General features: G+C 52.4%; 1 protein-coding gene across 1 annotated transcript in view; it reads right to left on the reverse strand.

Annotated features, from left to right (window-relative positions):
- PTPN5 (protein tyrosine phosphatase non-receptor type 5) overlaps positions 1 to 25,229 on the reverse strand; it is a 37,269-nt gene that overhangs the window by 985 nt on the left and 11,055 nt on the right. The window contains exons 4-12 of the mRNA XM_068556104.1: positions 12,956 to 13,149; positions 12,305 to 12,412; positions 11,988 to 12,065; positions 11,255 to 11,496; positions 9,687 to 9,876; positions 7,169 to 7,253; positions 3,039 to 3,118; positions 2,718 to 2,855; positions 2,072 to 2,182 (exon numbers count right to left, since the gene is read on the reverse strand). Of these exons, the coding sequence (XP_068412205.1) occupies positions 2,072 to 2,182; positions 2,718 to 2,855; positions 3,039 to 3,118; positions 7,169 to 7,253; positions 9,687 to 9,876; positions 11,255 to 11,496; positions 11,988 to 12,065; positions 12,305 to 12,412; positions 12,956 to 13,149 (1,226 nt within the window). The remainder of the gene's footprint in view (positions 1 to 2,071; positions 2,183 to 2,717; positions 2,856 to 3,038; positions 3,119 to 7,168; positions 7,254 to 9,686; positions 9,877 to 11,254; positions 11,497 to 11,987; positions 12,066 to 12,304; positions 12,413 to 12,955; positions 13,150 to 25,229) is intronic.

The raw sequence follows: 25,229 nt of genomic DNA on the forward strand, positions 1-25,229 counted from the left end.
ACACACAGGAGGGAGGCCACAGGGAGTGGGGCCTCGGGCCTCTGCCATCTATACCACATCACCCAGCGGCACCAGACAGAGACCCGAAGCCAGGTGGGCAGCAGGGGCTGGTCAGCAGCGACAGCACTGGTCTTCACGTGGGTTCTGCCCCAGCAACTCCAAGATCATCCAAGAGAGGCGAAGAGTCCCTTCTCCAATTCACTCCTGTCTCCTGGTCACCCCTTAACAGCCCAGTCACCTCCCAAGAGCCCTGGGACCCTTCCTCTTGCCTCAGTATACTTCCCTGCCCACCTCCAACCCCAGCAAGTGTTCCCCTCTCCATGCTATCCTCTCCACCACCACCGCCTCCACTTTGGTCTTTATCATCTCTCAACTGTGTGAGACCCTCCCTCCTCCTCCCTGACGGCCCGAGCTCCACAGTGTCAAAACGGTCTGTCTACAGCACAGGCTGCTCTCCTGCTCAGAACCCTTTGATGGCTCTCATTGCTCTTAGAATCAAACCCACCCTCCCCAGTCTTCAGCCAGGCAAATAAGACACATGGTTCAGTATCTACCCTTCAGGCCCAACTCCTGCTCCTGTGAACTTGCACTTGATTCTCTTGCACTCCAAATGGTTTGCAGATCAAACCTCTGCTTCCCCCACCTCCTCCACGTATACACACATAGAGCTATTCTATCTTCCACGCCCTTACTTTTACTTTCTCTCTGCCTGGAATGCTCTCGCCACTTCTTTGCCCCCTAGCCAACTCTTACTCATCCTTCAGAACCCAATTCAGCACCACCATTTCCAGGAAGCCCTCCCTAAGCACCCTAGCTGACAAAGGGTCCTTCTTCTGTGCTCTTACCTATTTCTATGTCAGTACTTACCATTTTATAGGTGCTCCTTGAGGAGAGAGTCCAGGCTTTGGACAGCTCTGTGTTCCCAGTACCCAACCCAGAACCAGGCTCAGAGCAGGTGCTTGTAAAGGTTTATGGACAGAAGTAAATACCCCCAAGCCCCAAGCTGTCCCAATTCTTCCCTAACCAGTCCGGCAGCACTGAGAAGATGAGACAGCCGCAGCATATCTTTCGGGGGTAAAAAGGAAGCTGGTTCCTTGCACCCCTGCATTATCTGGCTGTGGCAGCTACCATGGCCTCTGCCCTCTACCTCCTGGCCCTTTCCGCCCACAAGCAAGCCTACACCTTGGAGATGCTTAGTTGGGCACTGTCCTCCAGGGGCTGAGTTCTCCTTGACACTCCCTCTTTCACCTTCTCCAGTGGGAGGGGGCAGCTCAGAGGAACAAGTCTCAGGCCCTTGACATCCTATCCAGACCCTGTGGCTGCCAGCGTCAGTGGACCTCCTAGGCTGTTTCTGGATAGGATGTCAGCTTCCTGGCATCCAGCTCACTTCTTCCAGACTTTGGGTTATTACAGTGGCACCACTTTCCCCAAACATGGGTCATAAGATTTCTCAAAAACAGAACGCACTAATTCTCCTGACTCCAAAGGAACAATCTCCTCTCTTATGCTGAGCCTGGAAGCAGCACAACTTCAGGGTGGGAGGATACCTCCCCCCACTCTTCTGGGCTGTTCTGTAATTGCTCATATTTTGTATGTCTTCTTCTCTCTCTCTCTTTTTTTTTTTTTTCCTTTTTCTGTGCAACCACAACCTCCCTGTGCAACCCAAATGCAGCAAGGAGCGCCTGCCCTCTGGTGGACGGTGTCATACTACAGGCTGGAAGCTCAGGTAAAAGGATGTTTCTAGGCAGGATCTCAAAGTTCAGTTTTAAGGACAGTGCTGGAAGCTGCTGAAGCCCCCTTTTCCAGACAGTCCTGGCCTTGGGTACATTTGAAGCAGAGCTGGAAGACATTATGAATGACAGTGTGGATGGAGAGAACCTAACAATATGAAATGCACGGAGGGTTTGGTCCTTCTTCTGGCCTCCAAGTCTATTCACCACTCTCCCTCGTTCCTGCTTATCAGTAAATCCTGGGAGTGACACATGCCTTAATTTCAGCTATCATGGCCCCTGGGACCCTGTTGGCTGTGGAGTCCCCCATCTGCCCAGCCCAGTCCAACCCCAGGCCTCACCCTGAGAGCAATGAGTCGGAGCCGGTAATCCTCAGTGTGGATGACTTTCTGCACAGTGATCTCCACGCCGTCGTACACCACCTGCTCCTCCGGCCAATACTCGGTGCACTTCTGCAGGGGCCCAGATCAGGCTGTGATACTCCCAGCACCCCAGCCATACTCTCCCCAATACCCTTCCCAGGCCAGCGGGAAGAGAGGTAACAGGGCAGTAGGTTTGCAGTTAGAGAGTTCAAATCTCAGCTTCATAACCTGTAAGTTACTTCCCTTTTCTGAGCCTGAGTTTCCTCATCTGGAACATGGAAATAATACCCATTTTGAAGGACTTTTATGGGAGTTCAATTAAATGGGCCGTGATGAGTACAGAAGTAGCCAGCATCAGCCCTGGCAGCCTGAGCAGCAGCAGAGCATCGTGGTTAAGATCCTGAGCCCTGGAGGTGGAGAGGCCAGCTCCAGGCTCTGCCTCTGACTCTCTGTGTGGCTCTGAGCAACTGACTTAACTTCGCTGAGCCTCACATTTCCTCCCCTTGGCAGGCAGTGAGGTGAACATACCAACCTCACAAAACTGCTGTAAGGATTAATATGGAAACAAGACGCTTAGCTCAGGGCACAAAGCAGCAGACACCTGGTAAGGTACAGGGGTGCCTACCTCGTTCATCTCCTCGATGTTGGTGATCATGACAATGATGGGCGTGTGCTCCTGCCACACCATGCGCCAGAAGTCGCCAACTGTGCTGACGATGGGTCCCTGAGTGGCGATATACACCTTCTCTTCCCCACCATAGCCCTGCGGCCAGCCAAGGCCAGGCCATCAGGGTCAGACGCCGTGCTCCTGGGGCCCAGTCCCCACACTCAGGCTCTTCCCGGGGGCTGGCAGGAGCCACATGGGCTTAGGGACAAGCCTAGAGGATGGATCCCATTGATTCGGGCCTCCCTTTCAGGGAGAGGCCATCGGGATGGGGCTACATACCCGGATGTAGTTGGCGTTGATGTAGGAACTCAGAGGGTCGTCAGGGTCTGGTGAGGTCAGACACACTCTGCTGTGAGGGTCTGGGGTGGGGGAGACAGGTGAGGCTGGGATTTAACATATGCAGTCCCCCTGGTGCAGAGCCCACTTTGTCTGGCCCATTTCAGGGCACCCACATTTCTTCTGGAACTTGAAGTTCCTTCTTCCCTTGCCCAGAAGCAAAACACTGACCCACCCCTGTGGCCCACTCAGGCAGGTGAGGCCCAGGCTGAAGAGGACAGTACAGAGAGAGGCCTTAGGTCTCTCCCTCTGTAGGATCCATGCCGCCCCTTGCCATGTGTCCCTTAAGCTGCCCTGTCCTCACTGTGCCTCATGTTCTGGGGAGGAGAAAGCTAAATCAGTAAGAAATTCCCTAGAGGATGCATCCTGGACAGCAGGGCTGAGTTCGAGTACACACTGTCCCCAACGTGCCGTGTAAGCTTGTAAAGCACATGGCCTTTCTAAGCCTCGGTTTTCTGATCTGTAATAGGGGGGTAAAGATGCCTACTTCCTAGGATTGTTGGGAAGATAAATGAGAAAACAGATGTGAAAGTGCAACGTTAAACTGTAAAGCACTTTATAGCTAAGATTTGGGTAGGACGCTGAGGGAGAATATTACTATGAAAGGAGTAAAGTCTTCCACGTCTGAGATGAGATGGCACACACGTGCACAAGGGTTTCCCCCCATCCCCATCTATTCACATGTCAAATGCCATAGCAGCAGATTCTCACAACGTCCTGCTCTTCTTCCTGGGTTTGTTTTGTTCCAGCTAGAGCCTCCCTGTATTGACTAGTCTGCTCTGTGAGCCTGCAGAAGCTGGGATTGAGCCGGCAGGTTGTGGGGTGGGCAGGAAGCTGGGGCCCGGGGCTCTGGTCTGGCTTTGTCACCAATTGGCTGTCTTCTCCCTTCTCTGGGCCCCAGGTTCTCTTCTGTGGAGGGAGGGCTGGACTAAAGGCCCTGCCAGTGTACCCCATACAGGGCTCTCAAAGGCCGTGTGAGGAGCGGTCAGGAGCCTATACCACTGACCAGTAAGGCTGGGTTCAAGCTCTGGCAGTGTCAGTGTAGGCCATTTACTTAGTCCCCCTGTGCCTTCTCTGTAAACTAGGGACATTCCTTCCATCACAACCTCACTCATCTTTTAAACGTTCAAGAGTAGATGTTAGTGAGTCCTCAGACCCATAACTCGGCCCAGCACATGGTGAACACTATAGGGCACGTGTCTGCTGTTATTACTGCCATCATTACAAGATCCACTACAAGCTAACAGGTCAAAAGAAGGATCCCACGAAGTGAGAGAGTGGCATGGACATATATACACTACCAAATGTAAAACAGCTAGCTAGTGGGAAGCAGCCGCATAGCACAGGGGGATCAGCTCGGTGCTCTGTGACCACCTAGAGGGGTGGGATAGGGAGGGTGGGAGGGAGACGCAAGAGGGAGGGGATATGGGGATATATGTATACGTATAGCTGATTCACTTTGTTATACAGCAGAAACTAACACACCATTGTAAAGCAATTATACTCCAATAAAGACATTAAAAAAAAAAAAAAAAAAAAGAAGGATCCCAAACCCAGTAGATGAAATGGGACATGACACCCACCTCCCGCTCTCTGGCCCTTTCATGCCCCGGCCCCAGTGCTTGAGGTTTGGGCAGGTGATGGGGTGGGGGGAGGTGGGGACAGGGCAGCTCCTGTGGAGGAGGGAGTGGAGGGGTGTCAGGTATGGGGAAGAGCGAGGGTAAATGGAAGGAGGCTCTGGGTGACCAGCGGGAGAGAGGCGCGGGCAGCACTGTGTGGGCCACCTCCCTTCTCCTCGTGGTGCCTGCCCAGATTAGGACTCAGAAGTGGGCACTAGACCCCCTGGCCAGACACCAGGGCCTTTGATATCAAAGAACCACCGTGAGAATGGTGATGGTTCTATTGACCCTACCGAGCGTGGACTCTGAGCCTGACATTGTGCCTGAGCATGGGGGCTCCTAGATCAGCCAGGCCCGGTCCCTGTCCCCTACTGCTGGGCAGGCGGTCGAGCAGTGTATGGCCTGTGAGCACTGGGGACGAGGGAACAGAGGGGACTTGACTTGGCTCAGATGGAAGAGGGGGCACCTGGGTTGGGTTTGAAGGACCAGGAGAAAGCGGCGTAGGGAGCACCGCTCTGTCCAGTTCAAGTGTACAGGGCCAGGCGGGAGCTGGGGAGAGATGAGGCTGGAGAGGAACCAGCTGACAAAGGGTCCGATAAACCACGCTCATAAGGCTGGACCTCAACCCGAGGATTACGGGGTAACAGTGACAGTGTTTAAAGAGGAGAATGACATGATTAGTTTTCTGTTTTGCATCATTTTGGTGACAGTGGTAGAAGATGGACAGAAGGAGAGAATGTGGGACTCAGGAGACTAGTTACATTACTGTAATGATCCACATAAGAAGTGTCAGGGTCAGAGGGCTGCCCTGCCCTGCACAACACCAGGGGGCACTATGTCAATGCAGTCCATGTAAATGGCACCCCGGGAATTGTGCAACATGCACGTCCGACCCCCCAAAATCACTGGGCAACATGGAAGCCCTCACCTCAAAAAAGTAATTTGGCAGTGAAGTTGGAGAGGGGGAGCTAGATTTGAGGGATATTCATTCATTCATTCATATAGGTGCAGCTCCCCTGCATCTTGTCCTCAATGCTACCTGCTGGGTCACTCTGTACTGGAACTGTCCATGGATCTGTCTCTCTCACTAGACTGTGAGCTCCCTGTGCACAGAGTCTGTGTCTCATTCATGTCTGAATTCTCAGGCCCTGGTCATGGTGTAGAATGAATGAGAAAGCAAACCTTTGAGTGTCCTGGATCTGAGAGGGGGCTTTGCCATCCACCCCAGCCCGGTCTCTGAAGGCACAGGGTCAATTCTTGCTGGCCACAGAGAAGGTTCTCTGTTGGGCTCGGGGACCTGGAGGCTCAGGGCATGGCTAGAGGCTGGATTCTTCTCAGCAATCCAGTGGGGACCAAATGGAGTGATGGCCTGGCTCCCATACTCCCCCAGTGGCTATTCTGAGTGGTCAGCAAAGCCCTAGATTGTGGGGTACCCGAACCCCTCCCTCCAAGTTGGGCTGGGTGGGTGGAGGGCGGCAAGAGGAGGGAAGAGGTGAGCAGCCCTGAATATTGCATCCTGGCCTTAAATGGTGCTTTGTTTAACCGGAACTACCTAGACACTGTGTAACCATAGCAACCACAAGTCGATATTTTAAAAGTTAAAAATAAGTCATGACATCTTACATGTTGTTGGAGATGCTAATGGCAAAACTGCTTTTTTAAAGCCTCGTTACTCCATAAACTGAGTGGAGTAGGTTTGTGGATTTGGTTTCAATATATCACCCCCTAAGCTAGCCCTGGGGCCTGGGGCCAGAACTTGGCAGGGGTGACAGGCAGATAGGGGCTTGATGAAAGTTACCTGAAAATGACACTCCAGGGCTAAAAGAGGAATATCAGGTCACCTGGTCTAACTGCCCCCAAAGGGGGAAAATCCCTGTCAGACCTTCCAGGGGACTGCTCATGCAATCTAGCTTGAATACCCTGACTGATGGGGAGCTTACTATCTGACAGGCAGCTCATTCCCTTATGGGGTGGCTCTGCCTGTTAAAGGACTCACAATCTGGCCAAACTGAACTCAAGGTAGACAAAAGAGCCCAATTCTGGGGTCACAGGCCCGGTCTGAAACTCAGTTCTGTACGTCTTAGCTGTGTGACAGTGGATGAGCCACTTATCCTCTCTGAGCCTTAATGTCCTCTCTTTAAAATCTGCCCATTCTGAAGAGACCAAGGATGTGATAAGACTTTTCAGCCACCACGAACTGTCTAGAAGCTGCTGTTATTGTTCCTCTTTCTCTCTGGGCTTCCACAGGGCAAGGGTCTGGAAAGTGCTGTGTGAAGGAACAAGGAGCCCTCTACCCTCTAAAGGGGGTGTTTCCCTTCACTGGGTACCTGCACCCTCCGTCCCCTCTCCTCGTGACCGTGGAGGCCCACTCTGGGGTTAAGGCCTTCCTCAGGGTGAAGTGGCTCCCAGGTGAGGGGGAGCCTGCCCCCACCCCCTGGGGCAGTGAGTACTCACTGGGAAGGATGGTTTTGTACCGGTTCTTCCGCACCAGCCCAGGGATGTCATACTCTTTTGGATCCACAAAGTTCATGGGAATTTCCTGCAGGAGGAGGACATGGGGGTGTGAGCAGAGGTGGGTTGACTTAAGTGCATGCATTCATTCAACAAACATTGACTATTAAATGAGTTAGAGCACATAAAAAGCATCTAGAACAGACCTGGCACACGCTGAGTGCATAATAAATGTTATTATCACCACTGTTTATTGGGGGCCAGCCTGGCACACAGTAGACACTCAAAGAAGAACAGAAGAAAAAGTGACCTGGCAAATCACTGCCTTCTTCTGCACCCTGTGCTGCAGCCACACTGAGTGGTTTTACTGACCCGTGTTCCTACCCTGGGTGTCTCTACCTCAGGACCCTGGATAGTGCTGCTCACTCTGTAGTAACATCCACCCCATCCTCATCTTCTCATGTCCTCCTGTCCATCATAAATGCCACCTCCTCCAAGAAGCCTTCCCTGATTCTCCAGCAGGAAAGGAGCCTCCTTCTGGGCCTCCCAGGGTTGTATTTGCACCTCCCAATCACTCTCTATGTCAAGAGTTCCAAGTTGGAACTTCTTTGCCTGGAATGTGAGGTCTTTTCCAATCCGGCCTTTCTTTACCACCAGCTGCTCTGAAGAGACCCACCTTCCAGTATGCCCATCTCTTCCTGTGGCTAATTTGTCAGTATCCAGCTAGCCTCCAGGTCTGAGCTCATGGCACCCAGCTTGTGGGGAGCACCAGTCCCACCCCTCTTCATCACCCCAAATCCTTCCCAGCCTTTAAGGTTCACCTCTTCCCCCCCACCCATGTTCTCTGGGATGACTCCCCAGTGTCTGTCTTCTCTTCACGCCCCTTCCCTCTGTCCACACGCTTTAGCACCTGACTTCACATGGTTTACAGTGTTCATTGTTTGTGGGCACACTAAGTATGTGCTTTGTACGATGAGGATCATAATACTTACCTTCTAGGGTGGTTGTGAGAATCAAAAGAATAAAAAGCACGTGCAGAAGCGCCCGTGGAGTGGGTGTGTGGGCACCCCCTCTTTCTTACTCTCTGAGCAAAACTGACAATGATCTACTGAACCGGAGATGACAAGGGGATGCAAGCCCTTTCCTCAAGGGGAGGTGTGGCCGTGGGAATGGCAGCTGAGGCTGGGTGGTCGAGGAAGGCTTCCTAGGGGCCTCCAGGGTGGGGGATGATGACAGGGAAGGCACCGGGGCGGGGGGGTGGTGCTGGGCCCAATTTGAAGTGGACAGTCCCTGCAGGGATGGGGATATAAGTCCGGAAAAGGAGTCTGGGGCTCGTTCAACTCAGGTAAGGCAGGCTGTGCCACATTCTGGAGAAACTGGAGCAACGGGTCTGAGGGTGATGGAGGGCTTCTCAGAGGGGAGAGTCCTCCGGTCCAGGTAGGGAGCAGGGTGGCCTGGGGCAGGGGGAGCTGTGAGGGAGGCACACGGGTTCTCCATCCCTCTGGCTTCTCCCAAGAGGGACTCCCCAAATGCTCACGGCCTCTTGCCCGTTCCTACCCACAGAGGTGGGCGAGTTACCCAATGAGTGTGTTTGATTGAGGAACCGGGCTTTTGGGCTCCAGCCCCTTCCTTCTTCCTTCTTTCCTGGCCCTCCTGCCAAGAAAGAATTATAGGGCACCCCTATGAGGTGAGGCCGGCGATGTGCCAGCACCGCCTGGGGTGGGTGGAAAGTTTGTTCACTCTGGTGGTTGGTATCAGGAAGTTCCCTACTGCTACATACCTAATCCTCATGTTAAACCTAGCCTTTATCAGCAAAAATAAAGGTGGTTTTGTGATTTTCCATGTCTTGGCTCTTAACTGGTTGAGTGCTCAGGCAGGTAAAACAGGGGTGTCATTTATGGGCCCCTCAAAGTCCAACAGGAGGCAGCCGGAGGCTGCTGCATAAGTCTAGAGGGGAGGTGATCAGGACCACCCTAAGCCTGCATCACAGAACTGGAGAGATTTCAAAGGAGGACAAACAATGTTAGGTGATGTCGGGCAGGGGGAGGGTGGGAAAATGGGAGAGTCAGAAGAGAAGGCTTTCAGGAATTCCCTGGCAGTCCAGTGGTTAGGAGTCAGTGCTTTCACTGCTGGGGCCCAGGTTCAATACCTGGTGCCTCGCGGCGTGGCCAAAGAAAAAAAAGAAGAAGAGAAAGCTTTCTAAGGCTTTCTCAGGCTTTCAGAGCACAGTCCTGGATGATAAAGACTTGGGAACGCCACAAACACCAATCACCCCACGGGCGCTTTGCACACGTTCTGCACCTCTTGAATCCTTGCAACACCCCTGTTATTTTTACCCCCATTTTCCGGATGAGAAACTGAGGCCCAGAGAGAAAACAAGACAGTAGGAGAGGTGAGAATGAAATGATGCTCATCCATCAGATGCTGAGTTCGGGGTACCCCGCTCCAAAGCCTTGCTGGGGGGATCAACATGAGCAGAACGGGCTGCCCCCTGCAGGGTGGCCAGCTCAAGGGGACTCACAAAGAATTCTGCCTGAAGCAGGAAGGGGTCCAGGGCCTTCTCGTGAAGCTCTTCGGCCTGGAGGACGCGGGAGGCGCTGAGCAGGTACTCGCGGGCCGACTCCTCACGTGGGGACATGAGATAGCCGAAGCCCTCCTCATTGCAGCCCGGGGTGCACATGTCCAGGGTCAGGGAGACGTTGGAGCCCCTCCTGGAAGGACCGGGTAAGGAGGGGTGAGTATCAGGGTCAGGGAGGGCCATCAGCTGGGGGCCTTGGAGCAGGAGGATGAGGGAGGGAGAGATGGGGGTGGGAACCAGGTGGGCTCCAGAGACAGGAGTGGGTGTGACATCACCCCTGACACAGGGAGCGTGAGGCTCAGCCCCGGGGCTTAGGCTGCCTGCGGTGGAGTAGCTGAGTGTGGCCTCAGCGCGGTTCCCAAGGTTCAATGCAAGGCCCCTGAGCTCAGTCCTTCCCTGCACTCGCCTCTGCCACTGCTGGAGGCAGTTCCCAGCCCTGTGTGGCCCCAGGAAGCTCACAGAGAGGGTGCCTGCCTGGAGCAGAGAAGCAGGGCTCGACCTTCTGTATACCAGCCCCGGACCGGCAGTCTGCAAGGATGCAGAATCCAGGAGAGGCCCGGGAAAGATGGAGTCCCAAGGGCAGCACAGCGGCAGCAAGGATGAGCAGACAGAGCAAACCCTACTGTGTTCAGGGCGCAGAACAGGAACGCCCTCGTGACACAGAAAGGGAATCTGAGTCCCACAGCGGGGACAAGGACGGCCCAAGCACACAGTGACGGGGTGGCAGAGCTGAAACAAGAAGCTAGGTTTTCCGAGTCCTCGTCCAGTGCTCTTTGCATGACATCATGTGGGCAACTCAACCTTGGTGTGATCTGGCTTACCCAGCCAGGCCCCGAAAAGAGAGTGTTGACACCTCCCAACGTGTGCTCTGCGGAACACTATGAGACACTATAAAAGAGAGCTAGTGGGAACCTGTGTAGCACAGGGAGCTCAGCTCGGTTCTCTGTGAGGACCGAGATGGGTGGGATGGGGGTGGGGTGGGAGGGAGGTCCAAGAGGGAGGGGGTATAGGTATACATATAGCTGATTCACTTTGTTGTACAGCAGAAACTAACACAACATTGTAAAGCAACTATACTCCAATAAAAAATTTAAAAAAAAATTGAGTTCAAACCAAAAAAAAAAAAAAAAAAGTAGGGTTCTGTGGTCAGATGACTTTGAGGAATGCCACACACCCCCCTCAGTCAATCTACAATGACTACAAGCATGTTAAAGGTCCCGACACGTCCTGCAGTAAAGAAACCTATCCAAACCACAAGCGTACGTGTGAGCGTGCACGTATGTACACTTGTGTATGCCCATGTGTTTGTGTGTAGTAACAGCATTTCTTAGCGTTCACCTTGGGGCATCCTGATCTATGTGAATCAGACCTGGAGAGGATGTGTCTCCACTGGTGGGCTTATGAGCTCAGCTCTTCCCTGGGCACTGGGAGGCAAGAGTCAGGCAACTGCCCTTCCGATCGGGAGCTGAGAGCTCCAGGGCCCGCAGAGCCCACCTCTCCACTGCACCTACCTCTCCTGCAGACCCATGGCCTTGACAGTCAGTGAGGCAGGGTCGGCCTCAAGCTTGATGTCCATCACGCAGTCAAACACAGGTGTCTCAGGGACAGGGTCCAGGTCCAGGAAGTCATCCTCGACCTTCTCCTCCATCCACTCAGAGTAGGTGAAAGAGGGCTGACGGCTCACCGACTGGCGCCTGTCCTCGGGGGGCAGCGGGGTGGGTGGCTCTGGGGGAGTCCTCAGGAGGTGCCACACCTAGTTGGGGGCATATGGCATCATGGACCGAGGACCATTCCGGCAGCCCCCCTGGGTGAGGCGGTGCCCATGGAGTTGAGCCCCCTGCCCCTCCATGTGTCTGGAGCAGCCCTACCCTCCTGGGAGCTGTCTGCATCGCACCACCCCTCACCTAGATGGGAGACTCCACCCCCATCATGTCCTCCCGGCCCTCTCCATCCCCAACCCTCAGGTTCTTGTGGACTGAAGCCTTCTTCGTGGGGTGGAGGTAGAGTTCCTACTCCAGTCTTCCCCCTGCCTCAGCCCCTTTCCCCAGCCAAGAATGCTGCAAACCAATTTTGAGAAAGACGGCACCTCTCCCCCGAGGCTGGGCACATTGGTGGAAGGAGATGGGTACTCCATCCTCAGCCCTACCCAGAATATCTAGTCTGTAGGTCAAATGGGAGAAGGTGGGGATCGGGCCTCAGGGTCACGGGAGGGGAGCACGGAGGTTGGTTCAGGAGGAGCCTTACCAAGGTGGTGACGAGGACCACGGACAGAGAGACCAGCAGCAGATTAGGGATGTCCCAGGTCCCAACAGCCAGCCAGGCCTGGGGAACATCAGACCAACAGGTCAGGGTGATGGGGGGGTGGGCAGAGTTCTCATGTTTCAAAGGGATAAAATCAAGGCTCTGAAAACTTTGGACCCGGTCTGGGTGGGGGACAGGGAGAAGCACTTCAGGGGCCAGTAAATATCTCCTGAACTCAAAGAAGCCCCAGGCAGGGGTTGGGGGGACTGGAGGCCCCCAAGCATTCCCTCCTGCCCTGGGGCTCCCTGGAGCTTACTCACCGAGGGTCCCAGCTGCTCCAGGAGTGTGAGCACGGAGGAGATGAGGTCTGTGGCATTTTGCGACCAGATGGGGCCGTAGCCGCTGAGCCAGAGCATCCCGCAGGCGAGCTGGGGCGGCCGGGGGGCAGCACACTGAGTCTGGAGCCTGGGCTCCTTGCTCCCACATACCCCCATCTCCCCACCCTCGAGAGCTCCCCTTCAGCCTCAACCTGGCCCCCCAAGGTCCAGACTGCGCAGCCGGGGCAAGGGCCCGGGACTTTTCCCTGGAGAAAAGCTGACTCAAGGGAGCCAAGAGAAAGCCCTTCCCAGAGGGGACCCTCCCACCCCACCAGGTACACACATAACAAGGAGAGTCTCCCAGAGATGCCTCCAGAGACAGGAAGTCCTCAGAAGGACCCCTGTGGGGCCAGTGGCTTGGGAGTGGGCCTGTGGTCCTGCTTCTGAGGTCAGGGCGTGAGGGGCTTATCCATCAAGGCTGTGGCTCAGAACTCCAGCCTTCTCCTCACACCAGCCCGAGGGCTGGAGTCACGAGGGACGCCACGGAGGCCCCTCATCCTTCGGTGTCCCCAGGTGGCCATCTTGGGGAGGAAGTGGAGGCCGTCCCTCAACCCGCCCTCCCTCCAGGCCCCGCAAGGCCTGTGATGTCCTTACCAGGAACTGGGAGGCAGCCAACAGGCACAGGCTGCTCCTGACGGTGAGGGAGTGGCTCCTGGCGCCTCGAGGTGGTCGCTTCTGAGCCGGCTCTGAGGGCGGTGAAGGAGGCGGGGGCAGCGGCATCTCTCTCTGCAAGGCCGTGGGCCCCTCGGCCTGGTCCAGCGCCTCCATCCCTACCGGCTGGGGGACACCTGCGGAAGGCGGACACACGGCCGGTGATCCGGGCCCTGGCGACCCCGGCGGACCGCTCCTTCTGGGGTTGCCGTGGCTTCCTCTCAATCCGGGATCAGTCAGCCTGGCTCCGCTTCCAGCAGTCACCCTCGATTAGCAAAGCAATATTCACCTACCTTCGTCAGAAAGAGCTAAGTGTGGGTGGACAAATTATTTCTCTTTGATTTCTCCAGTAACAGAGTTAAAATGGCAGGAGGTTTTTCAGGGAGTTAACGTCGTGGTGTTTACGCAGCTTCATTCTTTTCCCTTCCTTAAGGAAACAAAAAACCACCACCTCAAACTCAATTAAAAGAGAGAGGGAAAAAAAGGTACGGCATAACCAGGCCGTGACCCTGAACAGCCCACCCACGCCTGCCCTCTGGGTTTTTGTCTCTCATGCTCTGCGCCCTGACTCGGTGTGTGTGCAGGGGGGGTAGACGCTGGACACTTGACAAGGTCACAGCCCCGTGCCCCTTCCCCACCTCAAGACCCCACACTGAGGGGGGATGGGGGTGGTCAGGATGGTGTGGAGGAAAATCTCAGTGTAGCAGAATTGATGTCAAACGTCTAAGATCCAGTTCTGGGTCTATCCCTGGTTGTGTGACCTTGGGAAAGTCCCCCCTCCTTTCTGGACCTCAATTTCCACACCTCGAAAATGGGGGTTGGGTGCCTTCCCTTGGTTTTCTTTTTTAAAGTTGTTGGTTTTTTTTTTTTTTTTTTGATGTGGACCATTTAAAAAATCTTTATTGAATGTTTTACAACATTGTTTCTGTTTTACGTTTTGGTTTTTTTGGCGCAAGGCTTGTGGGGTCTTGCTTCCTGACCAGGGATCGAACCCGCGGCCCCTGCATTGGAAGGCGAAGTCTTAACCACTGGACCGCCAGGGAAGTCCCTTGGTTTTCTAACTGTGCTTTAAGGAGCCCTGGTGTTTTCTCAGGTGCACCAGCTATGACCAAGTCCTCTGGGTCCCTATGCCTGGGCCTCAGCCGTGGAAGCTGTTCAATACCGTTCCATATACTGGGCTTCCTCTAAGATGATTTCAACACAAGGTTCCACTACTAAACAAGTCTGAACAGCACTGGCTTGGATCTGATGCCCTGGTGGAGTGTGGGGATTCCAGCAGCACCACCTCGGTGAGCCCCAGAGGTTGGAGCTCCCCATCTAAACCCACACCGTCCAATCTATTGCCAAGAAGAGAGGGACCATCAAGACGGATGTATACGGCTTGATGGTGGGGATGGGACGGTCCACCTATCACTGTGTATATGGGACAATGGACTCCTTTTCTAGTTGGGAGACAACGGAACACCCACAGCCAAGACCATGTGAGGCCAACATAGTTGTCTGCATGCTCGCTTGGTTACGTGACAAGTATTTGCTGAGCATCTCGCATGGCCTGGATCAACAACGCGGTGATCCTGGGGATACCTGTATTTCTCTCCCAGGCTCCTCCTTCCCAGACCTGACCCTGTATAGCTCCCTACCTGCTGTGGTCCAGCCACACTCTTTGGCAGTTCCTCGGGTGAGCCCACACCCCATGTTTTGCATATCCTGTCCCCTCTGCCAGGAACATCCCCCCAACATCCTGCTCCCCTCAACTGTCCCCAAAACACTTTGCCAAGTTGACTCCTATTCATCTTGTAGAACTCAATCATCTGTCTCCTAAAGTAGGGGCTCCCCTATCACACACACCCAGCAACCCACATCTCTCCTTCATACGACCAGCAGCAACAATACACCTGGCGAGCACACAGCCCTGCTTTGCTTTGAGTGCTTTGCACATGTTAATCTATTCACTCTTCATGGTACCCTATGAAGTTGGCACTACTATTATCCTCATTTTACAGAAGAGGAAGATGAGGTGCAGAGAGGCTAATAAGTGGTTGAGGTGGGTTTGAACTGAGGCACTTGGACAGGCTCTGAGCTACAGTACACTCACTCCAGTCTGTCAAAATTATTTGCTGAATATCATCTCCCCCAGTCTCTGTAAGTTCCATGAGGGCAGGAGCAGTATTGGTTTTGCTCATCCTGATTGTCCACAACATGCGGCGCTAGTCCTGGCACGTAAGTCTACAATCAATATTTCCTAAATGAGTGAATGATGATGGGTAAGTGATAAACAAGGATAATAATACATTCTTTGAAAAGCTGCGATGAAGACGGTAGATCCTATAGATGAAACATCCAACTTGGCACCTGGCATCTAGTAGCTGCTCAAGAAATATCAGATTATAATAATAATGACAACACGTAACTCCTGCCTTCAAAAGGCTCAAGTCAGCTGGGTAAAACAGACCAGTGGATGTGTGTTTACAATACAGTGCATTAAGTGAAAAATCTAAGTGCTGGTGGAGCCTAAGGGCCTCTACCTTTGCCCAGGGAGGCTATAGTTACTAACCACAAGAGCAGATACCTCAGATCCAGCCGCTGCTAAGAGATGGATCACGTAGGAAGCCAAGAGTTTTCACTATTGATAAGCAGAGGGTTGATTACCCAAGTGGCAAGTTCTCCACCCACACCTTCAGAAAAAGCAGTCGATGTGTGACGGCAAATACGGACAGGTAGGAGGGGTACAGCTCAGGGGCCACCTGGCTTGGCTCGTAACACACACTGTGGACTTTGGGCAATCCTTTCTCCCCACTGGGTTTCAATTTCCTTATCTGTAAGAAGAGGGAGAACACAGTGCTTCTTAGATGTTTCTCCCATCCTTAGAGCAGAGGGGACATGGGTCTTTGGGGAAAAACAGCAAGTCACATGATCCTGGACTTTGCTGCTTTGTTTTAAAATTCATGGGTGTTCTTTATGCTATTCTATGGCATTTCTGTGCTTGTTTTGATCTTAAAATAATGTGTTTTTTTTCCCTCCCAGAGCTTGGAATCAAATTTATGCTTCAGGAAAATGTTCTACATTTATCCTGTGGCTTTGCCCTCAGGGGTACATGCACCCCAGTCTGAGAAGCCTGGAACCTGCCTGCAATAAAACGTCATCATGCTGTCGTTAGTAATGACTCTGTAGATAAATATTTAATAATGGGGAAAGATTTTCGATGGTGTGGAGTGAGAAAGGCAAGGTTACAAAACAGTCTGCTCTCCTTGGCCTTAAAAATTAAGAAAGTATAGTATATAAAAAGGTGGAGAATCCCCGAAGAAAGATGAGAGGCTAACTCAAGTGGTGCTTGGAGAGCATGCAGCACAGTGGACGCCGGGCACACAGGAAGTGTTTAATGAACATCATACACGGTAAATGGGAAGAACAGAAGACAGGTAGTAGTAACAATAGTTCTTTGGAGGAGGGTGAGAGTAGAGTGATTTTTTTCATTGTTTACATATTCTTTATTTTTATGTTTATTTTTGGCTGCGTTGGGTCTTCATTGCTGTGCACAGGCTTTCTCTAGTTGCTGCGAGCGGGGGCTACTCTTTGTTGCCGTGCACGGGCTTCTCATTGCAGTGGCTTCTCTTGTTGAGGAGCACGGGCTCTAGGCGCGCAGGCTTCAGTAGTTGCAGCACATGGGCTCAGTAGTTGTGGCACGCGGGCCCCAGAGCGCACGGGCTTCAGTAGTCGTGGTGCGCAGGCTCAGTAGTTGTGGCTCGCAGGCTCTAGAGCGCAGGTGCAGTAGTTGTGGCGCACGGGCTTAGTTGCTCCACAGCATGTGGGATCTTCCCGGACCAGGGATCGAACCTATGTCCCCTGCATCGGCAGGCGGATTCTTAAACATTGCACCACCAGAGAAGTCCCTGTTTATATATTCTAAATTTCCTCCAATAAGTAAATAGGCACATACGTATAGAGATAAATATATAATGTATATACATATATATTTATTTGTAGTGAGGAAAATTATTTTTAAAAAGAGGACACTGTTCTAAGTTCAGATATTATGAGGCCTGGTTAATATTCCCAGGTTCAGGACCCCGACTTTCACCTGTCACACCTAAACGGCACGTGGGGGGACTGGGAGAGATTGAGAGTGAGTCCAAGTCTCTGTGAGACCCACCCAGCTGGAGAGCAGCCACTCAGAAGACAGGCCCCCTGACATCACTTTTGCATATGAAAGATGGCAGGTTAACAGCCTGGCACCTTAAGGGGGTAGAAGAAAAACTGCAGGCTGGCGGGGCCCTGTATGCACGTCTCAGAGACGAGGGTGGAAGCCGTTTTTTGTTTTTAAACCCACAGGGTACCTGGCAGCCCTGGAGGCTGGATGAATCCAAATGAGTGCCTGGTAGATGCCTACCTTTCAGAGCAGGGTTTATTTAAAAGCTTTTCTGGGCAGAAATCTAACATTTCTTTACTCAGGAAGATACATCTTCACACACACACTATATTCTGCATGTAATTCTGGAAGGGATCCACGGACCTCAGGTTAAGAACCCCTGATCTCAGGGGTGGGGAGCAGAGGTCTGTGATCAGGTGGTAGCAGTGGGGAGGTAGAGAACTGGGCTGATTTTAGTCTCTGCTCATTCATGTGTGAGTCCGACACACATTTATTGAGCACCGATTATATATCAATACTTTGCCAAGCACCAGGCTAGGCTCTGTGGATACAGCAGTGAACAACACAGTGCCCGCCCTCGTGGACCACAGAGGTCCTGGGCTCCTTTGTCCTTTGGCCTCCAGGTCCTGCTCCTAGAGATCACGCCAGCCCTTCTCCTCGCCCTGTCCACCCTTCCACTCACTGTCTCGCTCCGGAATGAGAACGCCAGATCTCCTGGGTAGGCTCTATGCAGCTCCCAAAGCGCTTGTGCGCACGCAGTTCCTTTTGCTTCTCTGTGAGGTAGACATTGGCATCGTCAGCCCCGTTTTGCCGGTGAGAGGCGGCTGCTTGTGTCAAGGACTGGCTTTTCAATAGTTCACAGCACGGTAGCTGCTCTGCCATGCACGAAGCCCTGACTCAGAGGCAGCTTGCTGACAGTGACAGAACACTGGGCTCCTCTCGGGCCTGCTTCCTGCATGGGGTGAAAGGGATTTTCCTGGCATGGAAATCGGGCTGAGCGAGGTTAAGTGGCTTGCCCAAGTACGTGCAGACCCGAGATGCAAACCCAGGCCTTCCTGACGCCAAGTGATCTTTCTGCTTTGCCAAACTGCTTCTCAGGAGAGGTCACTGCAGCAAAGGCAGGGAGATGATGAGAACCTGGGAGATGATGAGAACCTGGGAAGGAGGGAGTCCCTGTGTCTGGGGATCCTTGAACCCTAACCAGCTGCATGGGGGTGGCGGTGCAGCTTCTGTGCCAGATCCCGGCTCCTCAAAGGCCGTATCTTATGAAACGATGGCGCACTGGAAGGCAGGAGCTCTGCATCCTGGGCCAAAGCTCTAGGGGCCCTGGGTAAGGCATGCAGGCAAATGGCCTTGAGAGTTTACCTTGGGCATGTGGAAACACCATGATCCCTCTCCCGTCACCTGGCACCCAAATCCCACCATTAAACTCTGCAGCCATGGTGTGCCCCGGGGCTGGCCCCGCCCGAGCCCCAGAACGTGGCTGCTCCCGCTGGTGACTCATCCTTGGAGCTGCCGGCTGCCAGCCGCGGAACTGGAGCCGAAGGCTGGCTCGGCCTGTTTCTGTTTACATGAGGAGGGAGCTCTTGTCCCATTCAGCTTTTCTTCTCTTCCCAAACGTGGCAAGGAGGGACCCCCCCCCCCCACCATGCCCACACAGTCATGGGGGCGCTGACCAACAGAACATCACACTCAGCCCTGCGCGGGCTTCTAGAACCACTGATGGGCAGAGCCAGACCAGCCTTGAGGGGCATCTGGTCTAGTCTGCTAGTTTCTCAGATGGGGAAACTGAGGCCGAGAGGGAAAGTGGCTTGCTGTAGGTCAACAGTCAGCCAAACGTAGAGCCAGGACCACTGAGGGCTAACACTTACTGAGCACTCACCACACGCTGGTGCTGCTCTAAGTGCTTCACGTATATTAACCCATTTAATCCTCACAACAATGCTAGAAGGTACTGCTCTTACTCCCATTTTACAGATGAGGAAACTGAGGCACACGGGCGTTAAGTCACTTGGCCAAGTCAGCTAACAATAGGCAGAAGCTAAGACTAGAACCCAGGCAGCCTGCGGCCAGAGCCCATACCGTTAACCAACCCACCGGATGAGACTAGCTCAGGTGACCCGCTCTCCACACCACAGCATCTTGAAGAAATCTCCAACACTCCTAACCCTCCATGTGTTTCCAAGTACAGCCTCATCTCTGTGGGAGATGGTGCTGGGCTCCACAGCCCATCACTGTGTCTGAAACCCCACCCTTAGACACGGACACTTGTTTATAGGATTACTGCTGTTACCTCACTGTGGGGATGGAGGGGAGTGGAGGCGGCGGGGTCCTGTCTGCAGACACCTGAGGGGGCTGTGCTAGGGAAGGGGGCACGTCAAGAGGTGAGAATGGGACCAGTGTGTGGATGCTCTTGGGAGGCAGATTTCCAAGTACCTCAGAGACACTATTGGTTTGGTTCCAGGCCGCTGCAATAGAGCAAATACCGCAATAAAGCAAGTCACACGAATTTTTTGGTTTCCCAGTCCATACAAAAGCCACGTCTGTACTCTACTGTAGTCTATTAAGTATGCAGTAGCATTATGTCTAAAAGAACAATGTACACACCTGAATTTAAAAAAACACTATTGGAAAAATGGTGCCGACAGACTTGCTCAACGCAGGGTTGCCACAAACCTTCAGTTTGTGAAAACCGCAGTATCTGTGAAGCGCAATCAAGCGAAGCGCAATAAAAGGAGGTACATCTGTAACAAGAACTATCTCTAGGACCTGGCCCTATCCAGTCAGCACTGCAGCTCTTGCTGTCCCTACAAGTGCCTTGTTTCTGGGGAGGAAGCTCCTTGGGGGGGCTCCTAGCCAAAGCTCTGGAGTCACCCAGACTTAGCTTTGAAGCCCGACTGTGCCATTTACTACCTGTGTGACCTTGGGGAAGTGACTCAATCTCTCCTCTGGACAACAGATCCACTAAGCCTTGCTGGCTGGGGTCTGAGGATGCCATAAGGTAAAAAATGCCCAGTGCTTAGCCTGGTGCCTGGCACACAGTGAACGCTCAGTAAACAGCAGCAGAATTTAGAGAGGAAGGGGAAGAGGGGAGCGGAGGGGAGCATGAGGGACAGGCAACAGGACCTCCCTTTCATCTGCCAGGTGAGTCCCTCAGGAGGACAGTGGGTGCCCTGCCCCCACGTGGGCGGGGGCTTTGAGGCTGCCGACTGGCACCTGGGTTCGGTGGATGGAGTGGGCATGGGCTGGGGGTGGTGGAAGTGGGGCAGCTTTGCTCTGTCAGTTAATTAAATCTGAAATGCTAACAGGCTTTCAAAACAAAAGGCAACTCAAGTACTCTTTGGATGGGATATAATAAAATGGTTCTATATGAAATTGCAAACAGCTTTGTTGCTGCAAACAAAGGCTCAGTTCTTTGTGCCTCTCTGGAGCGGAGGCCCAGAAGTACAAGGGTGAAAAGGGTCAATGAAACTCTGAGGGTGCAGCTACCCCCTCCCTCCAGCCCATGGTGAGCACTAAAATAACCAACGGAGAGGCCCTGGGCAGTGGGTACCAGAGGTCCCTAGTGCCTGAGACTTAAGCCCAAACATGTGGGGAGGGAGGGACAGAATTGGGAGAGCCTCTTGCTCCACCCTCCCATTTTACAGATGAGGAAACTGAGGTCCAGAGAGTAAGAGGCAGAATCAGGATTGGCACGCATGTCTTTAACCCTCTGGTTCAGTTTTCACTCATTAAGCCAGCATGGGATGTTTCACAGGGGCTGCCCGTGGGTATCTGAAGGTCTGAGGCCTCCCTCCCTGACAGCAGAAAGCTGGGTCCTGGTTTGGGGTTCCTTGGTAGGTCCTGGTAAATGCTCTCAGAGGTCTAGGAAAGTCCAGGGGATAGGAGGTGAGCAAGAGCCACCCAAGACCCCCCAGAGACAGATGTGCTGACAAATTCCAACCCTCCAGGGGCTGCTGCCCTCAGTAACTGGGGAGGCTCACAACACTGGCAGTGTCAAGAGGCCTGGGTAGCAGTTCTAGCTCTGTGAGGAGCGGGCTGTGTGACCCTGGGCATCTCACTGCCTTGTGGGCCTCAGAGGCCTTCTGTAAAGTCAAAGAGTGTGCCTAGGGGTCTTTAAGGGCCCTTCTAGTGCTAAAGATCCACAGTTGCCTTTTAAAAAAAAAAACAAATCTGAGCCCCTGCTTTAGTTTCGTTCAATGGCTTCCCCTTGTTCTTAGAATAAAGACCAAAATCCCTGCCATGGCCATCAATAAAGGCCCAGCATGCTCTGTCCCCTGCGTATCTCCCCAGCTACCACCCACACCATTTCCTCCCGGTTCTCTGTGTTCCAGATCCTCTGTTGGAACCAATCTGGGAAGTAGAAAACTCTGGAAATGCGTGCTTCTGCTCCAAAAAATTCTTACCTAGTCCTGGGAAACACATAAGCCGTACGCCGAAGCTCCCTCCTGTGCTTTCTGCGGTGGGGTGGGAGGAGTGGGGCACCTACATTCCCATCACTTGGGGAAGCTGGTAGGCCATGTCCAGGGACACACTGGGGAATACTCTGCAGCCCTTAGAAGCAAAGGATCAGAGGACATATGGCACCATGGAAGGACCTCAGAAACACGGCTGAGCGAAAAGAATGAGACCGAACACAACACAATAGACACAAATTTTAAAAATATATATACACGACATATTGCCACTCATTCTGCAAGAGCACACAGAAACGCACAAAATACGCCTTAAACACGTTAGAACACACGAACTGTGGGGAGAAGGGACCTGGCGGTGGGAGACAAAAGAGAAAAAATCAGTGAATGAAACCAGAGAGGGGCATTGCGGGGACCCGTGAAGAAAGCAGGGCCACAGAGGAGTATGACTGACAGCTCTGAACCTATCGCCAGTCACCACCCCCTCCTCCCCCAGGTAAAAACAAAACCAGGTGAGTTGGAAGGGGGCCAAGGTCCAATGGGGAAAGAATGAATGAAAGCAGAGGGCCCTTCATCCCGTCTGTGTCCTGGAACTGGGAGAATTACAGAGCAAGAACTTGCTTCTCCTGCCCTGGGAACTGATACCTCCTGAAGGACTCATGGACTTAGTGAAACAGAGCTGCCTGTCAAGGACCCCTGAGTCTTCCCTTCTCTGAACTGGTTCACCAACATGACATGACGTGAGTCATTTTGTTGGCTTTCTATGGGGTGGGGGGAGGGATTCCATGCCTTGGTGACTGTCTCCACCGCTGCCCCCAAAGGATTAACCAGCCCCCATTAAGATCCCTGGGGTTGGGTCAGCCCCCGACTCTGCGCCTGCCAGGCTGAGCAACCCAACCTGGAGGGAGGTGACTCACCCCAGGGGGCCCCCATGATCCCCAGCTACCACTCTTGCCTGGCAAGGATTAATAAATATTTTCCAGTGGCCAATCTTTTTTTTTTTTTGGCCACGCTGTGCAGCATGCAGGATCTTAGTTCCCCGACTAGGGATTGAACCCACACCCCTGCAGTGGAAGTGTGGAGTCTTAACCACCAGATCGCCAGGGAAGTCCCAGGTGGCCAATCTTTTAAAAATGATTTTGGAAAATATGAGGGAAAAAACCCCATAAAAGCATAAATGAACCCCAAGTCATCCATGATCCTACCACACTGAGAAAGGCACTGGTTTCCTTTAGATACATTTTCTGGTATTTTTTTCTCTCTCTGGGGGTGGATTTTTTTCCCCACCATTCTGTATACAGTTGGCTCTCTGCATCTGCGGGTTCCACAGCTGTGGATATGGAGGGCCAACTGTACTATGCCATTTCATATAAGGGACTTGAGCATCGGTGGATTCTAGTATCCATGGGGAATCCTGCAATTAATCCCCTGCACATACGGAGGGACAACTGTACAGGCATATCCTGAGAACATGCCTTTTCGAATTTCAAGGATTCAACTCTTAAGCAGTATGGCACAGCCTCCAAGGTGCCCTAGTGATCCCCCTTTCCTGGTATTCACACCAAGGTGCCAGACGTAAGAAAAGCTTTCTTGGACCTTCTATTCCAGCCCAGCACCAGCTGAATACAGATGAGTGAATGACCTCAGTTGAAGCCACAGGGAACAGAAGAACCCCCTAGCTGAGCCCCTCATGACCCTCTGAATCATAAACAAATAAAATGGTGGTTGTTTTAAGTTAGTAAGTTTTGAGACAGTTAGGCAGCAGTAGATAAACAAAGCACATCCTGAGACTTGAAAAGAAGAAATGAGCTTAAATGGAAAGAAACAGGTTGTTGTTTTTGTTTGTTTGTTTGTTTTTAAGGTATAAAGAAGTTCCTGGGAGTTGGGGTATTTAGTCCCTTGGCCAAGTCAAGGAGAAAGGTGACAGCATCTGTCACTGCATATCTTAGTTATACAATGATGCCCATTTGTCTGAAAGGGCTCGAGCATCCACCTGGGTGGAGGCACGGGACTGAACCAGATGGTCTCTTTTTTCCAGTTGCAAAGACTCTCTTTGTAGTTTCATCATACATCCAGGCAACTCCCAGGATGTCAGAACTGTTTCTATACAGGAAAATGGATGATTGGCCTCTCCAGCAAGTCTGGCTCCTCTTCCCACCTGACTTTGCAAGTAAACAACACTCCTCTATGTGTCTGCTGGTTCTGTGAGGTCCCAGGCACGTGGTGGGGAGTCATGAAAGATCCACAGACCCATATTATCCACTCCACGCCTGAAGGTCTGGCCTGGGACTTGATGCCTGGGCCCTTGACGCCTGGGAACATGCACAGGTTTTTGTTGTTGTTGCTTATACTCCATATCCTGGCAAAATCATCACCATCATTATTAGCTACCATTTATGGAGCACTGTGTAATAAGCATTTCACACACATCAGCTTATTTAAACCTCCCAAAATGTCTGTGAAGATCTTATTATCACCCTCATTTTAGAGTGAAGAATTTGGAGCTCAAAGTGGTCAGATTATTTACCTGAGATCAAGCTGCTGGTCAGCAGCAGAGCTGAGATTGGAACCCAGGTCTGACTGCCCCGCCAGGACCCCAAGGCCCAGCTATATGGGCTCCTGCCTCCATATCTGTCCTGGTGTCTGAGAATAGTTAACCTCTACCATCGCTGATCAGTGAGTACCTGGGTTGGTACCTTTCTTCTCAATACAGTGGTATCGTTACAGACTACTCTCTAAATTAGGGTTCTCAGCACATCTGGATGGTGTTGTTTGTCTTTCTTTAATTTCTATCCTAAAGTCTCAAAGACAATTCATAGTACCATTGGCCACATAAACACCCCTAAATGCATTAAAAGTCCCGAATGAAAACAGAGCCATCAATTAAAGAACTAAAAGTCAACAGCACCTAAGCTGCTGAGCGTTGATGGGCACAAGTGACATCTCAGTAATGATACTATATCCAAGTCTGTCTTCTCTACGTTTGTCCATCTGGGCTCCTGCACCTGCTCCCAGACCATTTGAACCAGTACCAGGCACCAGATCAGGGGGCTCTGTGAGAACAAGCATTAGCAGGTAGGGGATAAGGCCCATTCTGAGGTTAACCTGTTCCTTAAGATGCTTTGATAGCTGGTTCCTCAAGATATGAACCAGGACCCTACTCATCCTTTAGGTCACAGTTTAAAGGCCACTTCTTCCAGGAAGCCTTCCCTGACCGCCTCCCCACCCCCCCAAGATAAGGTAATATTATTGTTGTACACTTCCATGGTACCCTGTACTCCTGAGAGCAGGGACCAGGTCTCTCTTGCTCTTCATTGTATCACCAGTACCTGGTACAGCACTGGGCACAAAGTGGACGTTCAATAAACGCTTGCTGAATCAATAACAGGGTCAGGCTGCCTTTTCAATCAGCCCTTGTTGGCTTCTGGCAAAGACCTCATCTATGTCAGGGTGGGATGGCTGTGAAAGCTATGGCCTGACTCTCCCTGATGACCAGGGGTAGTCACTGCATGATTAGGATAACAAAGATTTCCTCAATACAGGTCTTCCCTTTACTTTATAAAAGACCACCCAGGATGGACAGTGGTCTCTTGCTGAGACCTAGACTTTGACCTCCTCAGAGGAGGGTCCATCTGATATCCATGATGGTACAGAG

This window comes from Eschrichtius robustus, chromosome 11 (genome assembly GCF_028021215.1).
Source record: "Eschrichtius robustus isolate mEscRob2 chromosome 11, mEscRob2.pri, whole genome shotgun sequence".
NCBI classification, from domain to species: Eukaryota; Metazoa; Chordata; class Mammalia; order Artiodactyla; family Eschrichtiidae; genus Eschrichtius; species Eschrichtius robustus.